General features: G+C 39.2%; 1 protein-coding gene across 2 annotated transcripts in view; it reads left to right on the top strand.

Annotated features, from left to right (window-relative positions):
* The window catches only part of TNKS (tankyrase), a 227012-nt gene extending 215036 nt beyond the window's left edge, over positions 1 to 11976 (top strand). Inside the window, exons 27-28 of one of the 2 annotated variants that reach the window (XM_031669351.1) lie at positions 1530 to 1584; positions 6234 to 11976. In XM_031669351.1, coding sequence (XP_031525211.1) covers positions 1530 to 1583 — 54 coding nt within the window. In that variant the 3' untranslated portion in view covers position 1584; positions 6234 to 11976. The remainder of the gene's footprint in view (positions 1 to 1529; positions 1585 to 6233) is intronic. The other variant, XM_003902438.5, reaches the window with a different exon arrangement.
* The last annotated feature ends 1023 nt before the right edge of the window (positions 11977 to 12999 follow it).

Here is a 12999-nt window from a genome sequence, read left to right as displayed (position 1 = left end):
AGGAAGAGAAAGGAGGGAGGGAGAAGGGAAGGAAGGGACAGAGAAAGAGGGAGGAATGGAATGAAGGAGTGAAGGAGGGAGGATAGAGGGGTAGAAAGGATCTGTGATAAGAAGGAATGGAGAGAGGAAGGAAGGGAGGGCAAAGAGGGAAGGAAGGGAGGAAGGAAGGAGGAAGGAAAGGAGGGAGGAAAGGGAAGGGAGGGAAGGAAGGAGGAGGGAAGATGGAGGAATGGAAGGTAGGAAAGATGGAGAAAGAGGAAGGAAGGAGGGAAGAGGGGTGGACAGAGGAAGGAAAGGAGGTAGAGCAGGAGAGGAAGGAGGAAGGGAGGAAGGAATGGAAGGAAGGGAAGGAGAGAGGGAAGGAGGAGGGAAGGAAGGAGAGGAAGAGGAGGAAGGAAAAGGAAGAGGGAGGAATGGAGGGAAGGAACGGAGGGGGGGAAGAGGCGGAAGCCGAGTGGAGAAGGAGGATATGAATGAGTGGATATATTAAAAATATCAATGGAGAGAATGAATGAAGAGGGAGGAAGGTAGGAGGAGGGAATGAGAAAGAAAGGGAGGTAGAGGAAGGAAGGGATGGAGAGGGAAAGGAAGACAGGAGACGAAGGAGTGGAAAGGAAGGAGACGAAGGAGGGGGGAAGGAAGGATGGGAGAGAAAGGAAGACAGGGAGTGGAAGGGAGGAATAGATAAAAGAGGAATGGAGGAGGGAGGAAGGGGCTGAGGGAGGATGGAAGGAGGGAGGGACAGAGAAAGGGAGGAATGGAGGGAGAAAGAAGAAGGAATGGAAGGAAAGGAAGGTGGGAGGGAAGGAAGGAGAGGAGGAAGGGAATGGACAGGAAATGGAAGAGGAAAGCGGATGAATGATGTGACCAAGATGATGAGTTCATGATGATGAAATGAACTGAGGATAATGAGGATGTAATGATGAGGACAGATGAATGGAAATGAATGAATGAGCCGAGGAGGATGGAAGATGGATGGTGATGGAGTGGAGAAACAAACAGGAGATGGACTTAATGGAGGAAAGATGGAATGAAGGAGGGAATACGGAGGGAATGAATGGAGGGGAATGAAGAGGAGGATGAATGAAGGAGGAGGAAGGGTGGAGGAGGAATGAAGGATGGAGGAGGGAAATGGAAGAGGTAACAGGAAGGAAAGGAAGGAATGGAAGGGGGGGGAGAAAGAGGGATGGGGGAGGGAGAAAGAGGGATGGGGGAGGGAGAAAGAGGATGGGGAGGGAGAAAGAGGGATGAAGGGAAGGAGGGAGAAAGAGGGAAGGAGAGAGGGAGGGATGACATGGGACTCATCATGTACCCATTATTAGACCAGGCAGGAATTATTAATGGATGCTAAATATGGGGATTATTCCACTAAGAAGAAGAATATTTGCATGATATTCTTACTACAAACTTACTAAAGGGGGCTGGGGGGAGTAGTCATTATATATTGGAGAAAGGGGACAATGCCTTGACCAGATAATCAAAATCAACATCACCAGTGAGGGACAGATAGGCTTATATTGTCTCTCTAGGTGGATGCACTAAAGGCACGACATCTCTGCAGCATTCCAGCCAAAAATACATGATGTAAGTCTAATCAAAATGAGGAATGTTTTACTTTCTTTAATGTGGAAAGATTGTATTCTTCAAAAGCGTTAAAAGACAGAGAAAGGCAGTGCTAACTTCCCAGATGACATGAGGCCCAAGAGACATGAAAACGAAGTGATCTTTCTGCCCCCAGACTGCAGCCAATATTGGAAGAGAAAGCACATTATTAGATCAACTGACAGAATTGGAATATGGATATTAAATGAAAGGATTATATCAATGTAAAATTATAAGGTTGACTCTGTACTTACGTAAGGCAATATCTCTATGCTTAGAAAATATATACTGGCATATTTAGGGATAAAGGACCATGATGATGTATGTAACTTGTAAAAGTTTCAGGGAAAATGCATGTGTGTTTGTGTATGTGTGCAGGAGTGTATGTGGGTGTGGATGTATCTAGTATACAGAGATAGGGAAGGTGCAAATGATAAATGAGATAAATAAAACCTTCCCAAAGGTAGATCTGGGTAAGGTTATGTAGCTGCTATTTTTGGTACCATTTTAATTTTTGCAACTTACTTGTAAGTTGGCAGCTGTTTCCAAATAAAAAGTTTTTAAAAAGGGAGGAATAAGTTTGTCATGTTTTTCTGTTTAAATCATAAACCTTAAACTTCTAGAGAAGATGCTTTTTTTTTACTTTTATTCAGTAATTATACTTCTAGAAATTTGTATTGGAATAATTAGTGATAGTTACACACACACTATATACATGAATATATGGATAGTCATCACTGTCTTGATTATCATAATAAAAAATTTAAACAACCTAAATATTCAGCAAAAGTAGAATTGTTAAATAAATTTTAATATATTCATATGTCTGGTATTTTTTAACATTTACATAATATATACCAAAGATAGATTCACCCACAACATAAGAATATGGTCATCACCAGGTATTAATGAGTGATTTATTCACCCACAACATAAGAATATGGTTATCACTGGGTGATAATGAGTAGTTTCAGTTCTCTTTACCATATATTTTAAATATACTATAAGTTATCTCTGATTCACCCACAACATAAGATGGTTATCACTGGGCATTAATGAGTGGTTTCAGTTCTCTTTATCATGTATTTTAAATATAAGTTATCTGTAGTAGTAAATATTTCTTTCATAGTTGGGTACAAAGAAATAATAAGGAACACTTAGAAGATAAGTATAAGTTTACTTTTCTGAAATTTACTGATTAACCATCTCCCAGGTAAAATTTGACTTGATAATTTAGTCAGAGTCTCATGAAATAATTTTAGAGAGTGATTAGTACAAAACTTATTTGAAAGAAAAAAAGCTTGAATAATGAAATGCACTCAGCCTTTATTTTATTTCAGGAGAGGATAATTGCGCTTCCGTATTCAGGTTTACTTGTACACATGGATCATGTTAACTGTAGTGTCTACTAATTACTTTCTCATGAGCAGTTTTTGCTGATTTTATAGGGAAGTTTTCCTTTGCTAACTTTTATTTCATTCTCCTTAGTCATACTCTAAATCATCTTTCACTCTTAACGTTTAACACTTTCAAAAACACACAAATGTTTGATGTGTTTTTGATTGAGGATTGATTTGAGTAGTAGTATTTGTAATTGGTGAGATTGTTTCTTTCTTGCAGATTGAAAAGATACATTGAAGGTTAACTGAACTGTACTTGGAAAGAAAAAAGGCTCTGATTATAACATATGATTGGACTTAAGCTGTCAGTGGTATTTGTATATGTTGTACTTTAAACTTCACATTAGACATGAAGGCGAGGTGTTCTCTGCTCCAGAGATTTCACCTACTTTACTGACCTGATGTGAACAAGGCAGAATTACTTAACCAGAGAAGAAAAGACTATAGAAGAGAATGATTTCTAAAATGGTTTCCAAACATACAGAATCATTCAAGAGAGCATGACGGTCCCTTCCTCACCTCTATGAGACATAAACTGAGAGTATTTGAATTTAAATTTTAGTGTTAGGGATTTGGATTAAGAAGAAATTTCAGAAAATGAGTTAGCAAAAGTAGTTTTGTATTAAACACATACATACACACATACACACACACACACACACACACAATGCTTGTATAACCAGTGTGGATTTAAAGTGACTTGACAGAAAATGATGGTTTTTGGTTCATCTTAGGCCCTTCTAGTTGTGCAGTTTAGTAATTCCCTTGCCTTTAATCCTCTGGACTGTGATGTGATTAATTAGTATCTTAAAGGGCACACAGAAACAATTCGGTAGCCTAATCATTAGGAACCGGGAGCACTTCGATAAGGACCTCTAAGTAATTCATGCCATTAGAATCTTAGAATCTGCCTGACTAAAATGGATGTGTGTCAGGGATCACTGTAAATCATGAGCTACCTAAATGCAGACATTGGCACTGACTCCTTTGCTTCAACAACTTTTCCGCAAGTAAAATAATGTGTCATAGAAAGTATTATAGATATTAAACTTCACTGGGACACAAGGAAGTAGGAGTGGGTGTCCACTCATTTTTGACACTCAGCATTTGCCAGCCTGTGTTCTTTTTACCTTTCTCCTGTTTCTGTCTGTCTGCATGGTAAGTTCCTTCACAGCAGGGTCCACGTCTCACACCATGTGTTCTATCCTGGCTAACACCATGAAACCCCGTCTCTACTAAAAAAAAACTACAAATAGTTTCTTTTGTGAGAAACTATAATATTCTCACAGAAATAAAAGTACAAACTGGTTACTGAGACTTCAGATTGGAAAGTCAGGAGAGATTCTCAATCTTGGTTTCTTCCCACCAAATGTACTAAAATAGAAACTGTTGCTATTTTTAACAAAAATCAGAGCAGACTGGAATTATGGAAAATAATATTATGAATGATTCCTTATATATATATAGACAGAACTTAACATATTAATATTTTTTGTTCTTTTTAAAGTCCTTGCTGAGACCTTTTAGGAGGGAGTACTCTCTAATGAATAATACTAATAAAAAGAATAACAATAATAGATCCTTACTATGTCAAACCTCTTCTAAGACTTTTGCATTTAGTTCTCACAAAAATCCTAATATTACTAAATGTTAACACTAATATTAAATTTATCTCACAAACATCCTATTAAAATATTAACATTAATATTAAATATTTCACAAAAATTCTAATATTAACATTAATTTTTTTTGTTTGTTTTGAGACAGAGTCTCACTCGCTCTGTCACCCAGGCTGGAGTGCAGTGGTGCGATCTCGGCTCACTGCAAGCTCCGCCTTCCGGGTTCACACCATTCTCCTGCCTCAGCCTCCCGAGTAGCTGGGACTACAGGCGCCCGCCACCGCGCCCGGCTAATTTTTTATGTTTTTAGTAGAGACAGGATTTCACCATGTTAGCCAGGATGGTCTCAATCTCCTGACCTTGTGATCCGCCCACCTCAGCCTCCCAAAGTGCTGAGATTACAGGCGTGAGCCATCGCCCCCGGCCTAACATTAATATTAAATATTATCTCACAAAAATCCTAATATTATTAAATATAAAATACTTAATTTTAAATGTTAGGATATAATCCTAATATTATATCTTAATAGTTACAGATGAGGAGAGCTGAGGCACAGCTGTATGTGTCTGCTGTATGTTTCTGTCTCCCAAGTCAAGGGGTATAGCTATAAATTATTCAGTAAATCTATCACATGTTTATTTCTACATTTTAAAGTTCAGTTTTTACTTGTCCTTCATTCTTTTTATTATCTTATCCTGTATCTATATGCAAGCAATTTGTTGGTCAGCATTGAACAAACTATTTTTGGTCCCCAAAACACTTTGCTCACCCAAGAATTTTTTTTTTTAGTCACAGACCACTCTGAACTACTGAGTCTAGCTTCATCATCATGTGATAGTTAGGGCTGAAGAATTCCTGTGTAGTCTGCTCACTAAGGGGTGTCCTACCTTTCCTTCCAAATTGCTGCCTTCATGGCGATTTCTGGTTGAGGCTTTCAGCAGCTTCCTCTGATCAGCCTTTTTCCTGCTCCCACTAAGAAGTGCTCTTCCCATTCCAGACACAGCCTCGTGTTTTACTGATTGCAAGAAAAAAGAGAAAGAGAATATGAAGGAGGCCAGTCTAAATTGGAGCCCCTATCTTTCCTGTAAATGATGCCTTTGAGTAGTCAGTTTTTAAAAATTGTCCCCAAACTGTTGTTTCTAGGTTATTGGTGACTCAGTACATCTCACCTGTATTCCTTCTAGCTCAGTGGATTACATGATTAATTTGGATTTGATTTGGCAAAATTTTTCTTTCCTTTAGCAAGCTTTTATTGAACACACACTGCGTGACAACACTAATGCTCTGTGAGGTGAAAAAGAAAGATATTAGTGCTGCCTTGGGCCTCAGTTTCCCTACTTATGCCACATGGCTCTCTAATGAGGGATGAATGGAGTTTAATTTACAGTATTCAAAGTAGAAGTAACATTCAGTTTTCTAGATTGTAGGGTTTATACACATTTATCTACAGTTAAGTAGGTGAACCTCCAAATTGTTCAGGCGCCTATTAAGAGACTGAGTCTATATAGAATATTGGTCACGATTAACAGCCTTTGAGGCTTCCACATTCAGTAAGGCTTTAATATTGTGCCTACTAGAAGCATGATCTGTTTTTCTTCTTGTCCTTCCTAGGCATACCCAGAGTATCTCATCACTTACCAGATCATGAAGCCAGAGGCGCCTTCCCAGACCGCAACAGCCGCCGAGCAGAAGACCTAGTGAATGCCTGCTGGTGAAGCCGGATCAGATTCAGCCTGGGACTGGATTACAGAGGATTGTTTCTCACAACAACATCAATATTCTAGAAGTCCCTGACAGCCTAGAAATAAGCTGTTTGTCTTTGATAAAGCATTGCTATAGTGATGAATAGTATGAGTAACTGATACATACTCAACTGCTACTGTTCCCTTTGAGGAAATGTTTACAGGGGCGGCCTTTTAACATATCTCAGGCTCATTTTCATTGCAATTATCCGTTTCTAAAACAAGATCACTTTGATCTAGACTTGGAAATGGGAAATAAGAAAACATAACCAATGCTTTTTCAGATGTTCACGATTCACACACTACATTTGTTTTGTTATGCATGACACGTGTATAGAACAAATACACACATATGACAGGCGACAGGCTTGTTTCTGATTTGCCAGACATGCATCACTGGCTATTGTTTGTTTGTTTTTTGGTTTTTGTGGGTTTTTGGTTACTTTGAAAATGAGCCAGAGCCTTCTTGAGGGTATTTTGCACAAAGTCACGCTGAGAAAATCATTAGCAACCCAAGCTTCTGGCTGAGCAAGACTCAATTTCCACTGAAAACAATCTTTGTATTGTTCTCTGTAGCTGCACATCTCATTAACATAAACTGAGATGAAAAGGAAAAAACATCAAGTTTCAGTATCCCTTTATGAGTCGGCCTATCTTACAAGGGAAGGGTACAAACACCAACCTGACTTAGGAACTCCTAAATTCAGAGAAGTCAAAGCCGGTGAAGGCCACTTGCTCTGTCCAATACAAGCCCGCCACAGAGGTCTTCGGGACAGTACTGGAGATGCAGGCTGACACAGGCTTGAGTTCCAAGGTGAAAAACTGGGGAGACTGTGAAGGAGGAGCTGCATTAAGGAGGATGAAGAGCGTGTGGTTCTGTATCATTGCAGCCCCAGTGGACCCAGGGGATGCCTCCAGAAAGTAAATGCTTCCCTTCCCTTAATCTGTACTGTTGGGATTGTTACCCCCTCCAAATTAGCTGCCTTATTTCAAAAGTCAGTGAAATTACTGTACTTCATTAGAGTCACAAAAATACCACTTTATTGTTTCTTTAGTTGAGAAAGCTGGGATTCAGACCCGAATAGTGGATAGATAACACACAAATGCAAGGACTTTTTTGTTTACTCCAGATTTGGGGTTTATTTTGAGTGGCATGCTTCATATAGTTCATAAAGATCCTTGCATTAAATTTTTGAACCATTTCTTCAAACTACTTAGTGTATTTAGACAAGGAGAACAAAAATGGAAACCAAAGCCCTTTCCGTTATTTTTTTAAGTGAAGGTGAGAAAGAAATACCATACAATTTTCTTTGTGAAATTGCTGTTTATTTTCATCAACATTTACCAAGTGCCATTGACATTTATAAAAAAAAAAGTATCCCTTAAATAGTTCTTACACTTGCCCTTTTCACCTTAACTGAATATGAATTGAGTGCACTAACTTATTTACTTGATATACTGTGCATCTACTCTGCTTTGAAACAAAAGAAATACAAACACGAGGAGGAACAGGAAAGACAGTGTGACACAAACTTGCCGTTGCAATTTAAAGCCCTGAAAACGATGGGTTTAATGCAAGGTGATTAAGCTGTGATGTGACCTCCTTTAATCTCCTGAAGCAAAGTAAAATGGTTACATGCAAAACTTCTAGACATAGACTCTTAAAATACACACATTTTGCTTTCATTTTGGCTTCAACCCAGTGCTGGAACTGGGCATCCAGACTAGTTTGAATTTTTGTAGCTGAATCTTGCATGGGTGCTCAAAATTAAATCAAGAATTCGCCTCAGTTTTTGCTTCTTTTGAAGTTTCAGTGACCCAAGCTGGGTGTGTGTGTCTTGGCTACTTGTTTAATAGCACTGGAATTCCATATGAAGCTTTGAGAGTTGATATTCATTAAGAGGGATTTTTTTCCCCCTCTTTACTTCTCTTTTGCTGTAACAAAGGGTTGAAGAAATTGCCATCTGTGTAGTTTTCAGTAGCTGTCAAGTGTGTATTACTTACCTTCCCCAGACGTAGTTTAAAATGATAAATACAGCTGTGATTTTTAGTTAAGTAAAAGAGTTAATATGATATAGATATGGAAAGCTTTATAGCTTCATTAAAAAGATAAACCACTACCTAACTGTGGTTGTATGTTGTTTCCATCATACTAACTAGATTAATGGATGCGCCAGTTTTCATCTTGGTCCTTACACTTGAGAAGTTAAACTGTGGTTCAAGATTTAAACTGCCAGTGTTCTATGTCTCATGTTCTGTGTGCCAAGTGAAGGTACTGTGTAAGGAAGACATTTGCGGTGCTTCTTGTCTTATAATGATTCAAGTATATAGTAGTTCTTGAAAGAGTGTGCATATATTACTCATCTGCTTAAGAGAGTGGGTTAATGGATATATCACAGGAGCCAAATACATTTTTTTCAGAACTTGAAAACCAAAGGTCATCATGAGTGCACTCAAAAGTTAGCAAAAGTTGATTACATTTGGGATTTTCATCTGTAGCTGTATGAAGAACCCTTTCCAATGTAAAAGCATGGCATTAAATTAGGCCGAAGTCTTTTATTTTTTGTATATGTACCATATAGAAATACTAGCAAGTTAGGATCATCCAATTAGGCCTACCCCAAAATGGCCCCTCTGTTTCCCTAACCACATGGAAGAAAGAATCTGAACGTCTCCACCAGCTTTACCCAAGTTCCAAAACTAAAGGGCTTCTGCAGACCTGATGGTGCCAGTTTACCTGTTGTTGGCCAACTGGATACTTGACTCAGGCATAAATTAAGTGCCCTGGTCCTGAAATTTTCTCCTTGTATTTGACCTCCTTCCCTGTATTTGACCTCCTTCCCTGTTCCCTAAATTACTAGTCTGGAATTAAAATGAGCTCCAGCAATGACCTTTGACTCCATTCATTTTCTCCTCCCTCATCTTGGGTCTTAAAAAAAGGAGACCAGATACCTCTTAGTTTTTGTATCGCAAGCAGGAATGGGTATTAGGCCTCATGCGCTTTGCTCAGAACACTCTGCTGCTTTGTTAACAAATGACAGCATGGAACCCAGAGTTTTGATTCTATGCAAAATAACAGCAGTGCGACCAGGATTCTTGCTTTCCTTTTCCTTCGTGGAGTTTGGAGTTTCTAGCTTTTCAAGCAGCATAAGTAGAATCAACATTAGGATGTTTTCACAAAATAGCATCCTTATACTCCTTTGAGCTTGATTTAGTGGCTAGACTGATTTCCCTTTGCTCTCAAAATAGCGAAGTGCATTGAAATATACAGAGAAATGCCTGAATATGGCAAGCAAATAAAGTAATGTAGGTTAACGTTCTATTATTGTATCCGTTTTACAAAAAATAAAATAAAAATGTGATTTCTGCTGGAGAACGGCATTAGAACGCAATACGTTGTCTAGGTTTTCTCTGTTTCAGTGTCTCCGCCAATCGCACGAAGGGTTATTGGGCATTGTCCCCACCCCCGCCTTTTTAAACGTGCACTATCTGGATTCCTGTAAATGGCCTTGCAAACAGAAGTGGTGTGTATTTTCAAGCACCTTTCCCCTATTGTGTCCGAATCCCATTTGTGTGGTATCTGTGACAAATAGCCTTCTTACTGTGTTTTCTGTTGGACTAATTATCTCACATAAAGCTATAGACCTTACTAATTTGGCAGGTATTCACAACTGACATTAGGATTTCATGTCAGAAATGTATTTAAAGAGTAAAGTTAAATTTGTTTAGTGTCAGATCAGTGACAGAGAAGTGAAAAGAAAGTAATTGTGAAAGTGATGTTTGAGCTATTGTACACATCTAGCATATGAAAAGGAAATGCATTAAAAAAATACTACTCTAAAACATGAGGCTTCTTCAGCAACGTGTGCATTCTGCTATTAAGAGACAATTAAATTTTTCTCCTCTAGAAAGCCTTAACTATGGCAGAAACTTTTTAACCTTTTATATTTTAGTAAATAAAACATTGTAGTCCCATTTCTTAGTGTTTGAAAGGTGTGTCAGTGAGTCGGCCATGTCTCCATGTGTTTCATACCTGTTCATCTTGTTTTATGATGGTATATTTCATAAGTAATATTCCCTTACATGCAATGGAGCTGATTAAAATTAATCCATTTCAATTTCTCCATATCGGAAATTCCTCAGCTACCAGATTTCTGGTTTGGAGAAATGCTGGAAAGATTTCAAAGCCTATTCAATTGTGTATGTGGGGATACAACAACCCCTGTGATACATTGTAGAATATGAGTGATATGCAAGCTGTGTTTTTTAATTGTTTTAAAATGTAAACTATGGTTATACTTAAGTGAAAACCTAGAGGAAGCTAAAGATTTTATAGACTTTGTACGGCCAAATATGGTCGTAGTATGACCAGTTGTATGCATTGCCAGAGAGTTCTGCCTCCTCTGAAATAACATTCACACCGCAGATTGCGTTTCTGCTTTTCCTTCTTTCACATTCTTTTTGCTTTACTCGTCACATCTTCGCACCTGCCCCACCACCCATCCTTTCAAAGAGGTTTCTCTCATGTTCCAGAATTCAGATTGTTCTGTGATTTCTTTTTTATCAGTCTACCCATTTCTGCAGGCAGCCCTGAAAGCCCTTGTGTTGATTCAGAGTGTTTGCAGAGAAATGCAGTTGAACCCTGGTAGTGGGGTGTCCCTCACACACCCGTGCACCCCTCCCAAAGTTCAGGAGGAAAGGCTAGAAAGCGCAGTCAAAGTTAGGAAAGAACACAGATCTTTGAGGCCAATAGCCTAGACCTAGAAGATGACCTTGACTGTGTAAACATCGTCTCCATGACACCAAACATTTAAACTCTTCATGTGCATATAACACCTGCTTCTGCTCCCATGGTTTCAAGCTCATCTTATCTTTGTAGTAGTAATATTTGTCTTTGATACCTACAAACTAAAAAGGTACTTTTATCAAGATTTCTCAAAACATTTACAAAACCAGCTTTGAGGAAATGTGGAGTGTTGCCCGGCAACAGCACTCAGAGTAGTAATTGTATTTTCTCATTGTGATGTTAGTCTGTGTAAGTAACCAGTGTAGTGACTCTTTGGTTCATTATTGGTGTTGTTTTTATTTTTAGTCTCTGTGTGACCCACCAGTGGCAGGGGTTCCAACCCCCTCTCCTCTCTTTTTTGCATTTATCTATTTGTAGGATTGTCAGATAAAGTACAAGATGCCCAGTTAAGTTTGAATTTCAGAGAAACAATTTCGCTTAAGAATGTTTCATGCAATATTTGGCGTATATTTACGATAAAAGCATTCGTTATTTGAAACTCAAATGTAACTGAGCATGCTGGATTTTTTCATTGTTTGGTTTTCTAAGTCTGGCATTCCAACAGATTTGGTCATGGAAAATCACCTACAGCATGTTAAACTCCTCTGGTCATCATCATCTTGTCACCTGAAATAGAAGTCCTTTTTCCCTCCCTCTCCACTTCTTTCCAAAGGAAGGCATCAAGGAACGTAACCTGCCTGCCTGGCGGGTTTCTATTTAAGACATCTTTGTGATTATATTTAACCTGCAATTGTGCTTTGGCTTAATGTCTAGCTCACTGTACTTGTAATTGATTAATATTCAATAAAACCATTTTTAAAATACACTTGTGTGGATAGCAGTTAACTCTTAAGTATTTTCATTTTGCCCTGCTTGTTCATTTCTGCCTGACCAACCTTAACACAACTGACCTGAAAAAACTGTCAGAATACAAATACCAACCCTCCCTCTCCATCTTCCCGTGAGACCTGGGTTTTAAGTGACTTATCCTCACCTCTCAGCCCACATGGGAGTTAATGAATAACTTCTGCGATAGCAGGAGCAACACGGGTTCCTTTCAGAAATATCTCTTAAACAGGCTGGCACCTTAGAGTCAGACCTCATGCCGGGTCCAAAGGCAGCCCAGAGGCCTTGCACAACATGATTGCTCAGAGACTCACCCTGTCCACCTCTTGGGGGAGAGGGAGGGGAAGAACACCCACTTCATGTAACAGTATTAACTACCTAGCACAGTGCCTGGAGCAGAGGACTAAGAAGATCCTTCCATTCTTCCCCTCTTCTTCCTCCATGCCTAGGGATCCATTACATAGCAAATTTGAAACTAGAATTTTATCTGAACATTAACTGCTTTTGCCAGAGGCATTGTCAGAGCGACAAAGAGACATAAATAAATGGAAGTGCTCTAGTAACCCTGCAAATAACAAGAACCATCACTGAGGCCCTACATGAACCAAGTACTTTGTATACATACATTTTCATTAACCCCAAAAACTTTGCAAAACTGGCCTTTTAATTCTGTTTTGCAGGTGAGGAAGTGAAACTGGAAGTAGTTAAATTAGTTATGTTATATCCCAGAATGCCTTCCACTATAAGACTGAATACCAGATGGCCGGGTACGGTGGCTCATGCCTGTAATTCCAGCACTTTGGGAGGCTGAGGCAGGCAGATCACGAGGTCAGGAGATCGAGACCATCCTGGCTAACACGGTGAAACCCCATCTCTACTAAAAATACAAAAAATTAACCGGGCATGGTGGCAGGCGCCTGTAGTCCCAGCTACTTGGGAGGCTGAGGCAGGAGAATGGCGTGAACCCAGGAGGTGGAGCTTGCAGTGAGCCGAGATCACGCCA

The sequence above is a fragment of the Papio anubis genome, chromosome 8 (assembly GCF_008728515.1).
Source record: "Papio anubis isolate 15944 chromosome 8, Panubis1.0, whole genome shotgun sequence".
Taxonomy (NCBI): domain Eukaryota; kingdom Metazoa; phylum Chordata; class Mammalia; order Primates; family Cercopithecidae; genus Papio; species Papio anubis.
This window is presented reverse-complemented; position numbering and strand designations above follow the sequence as displayed.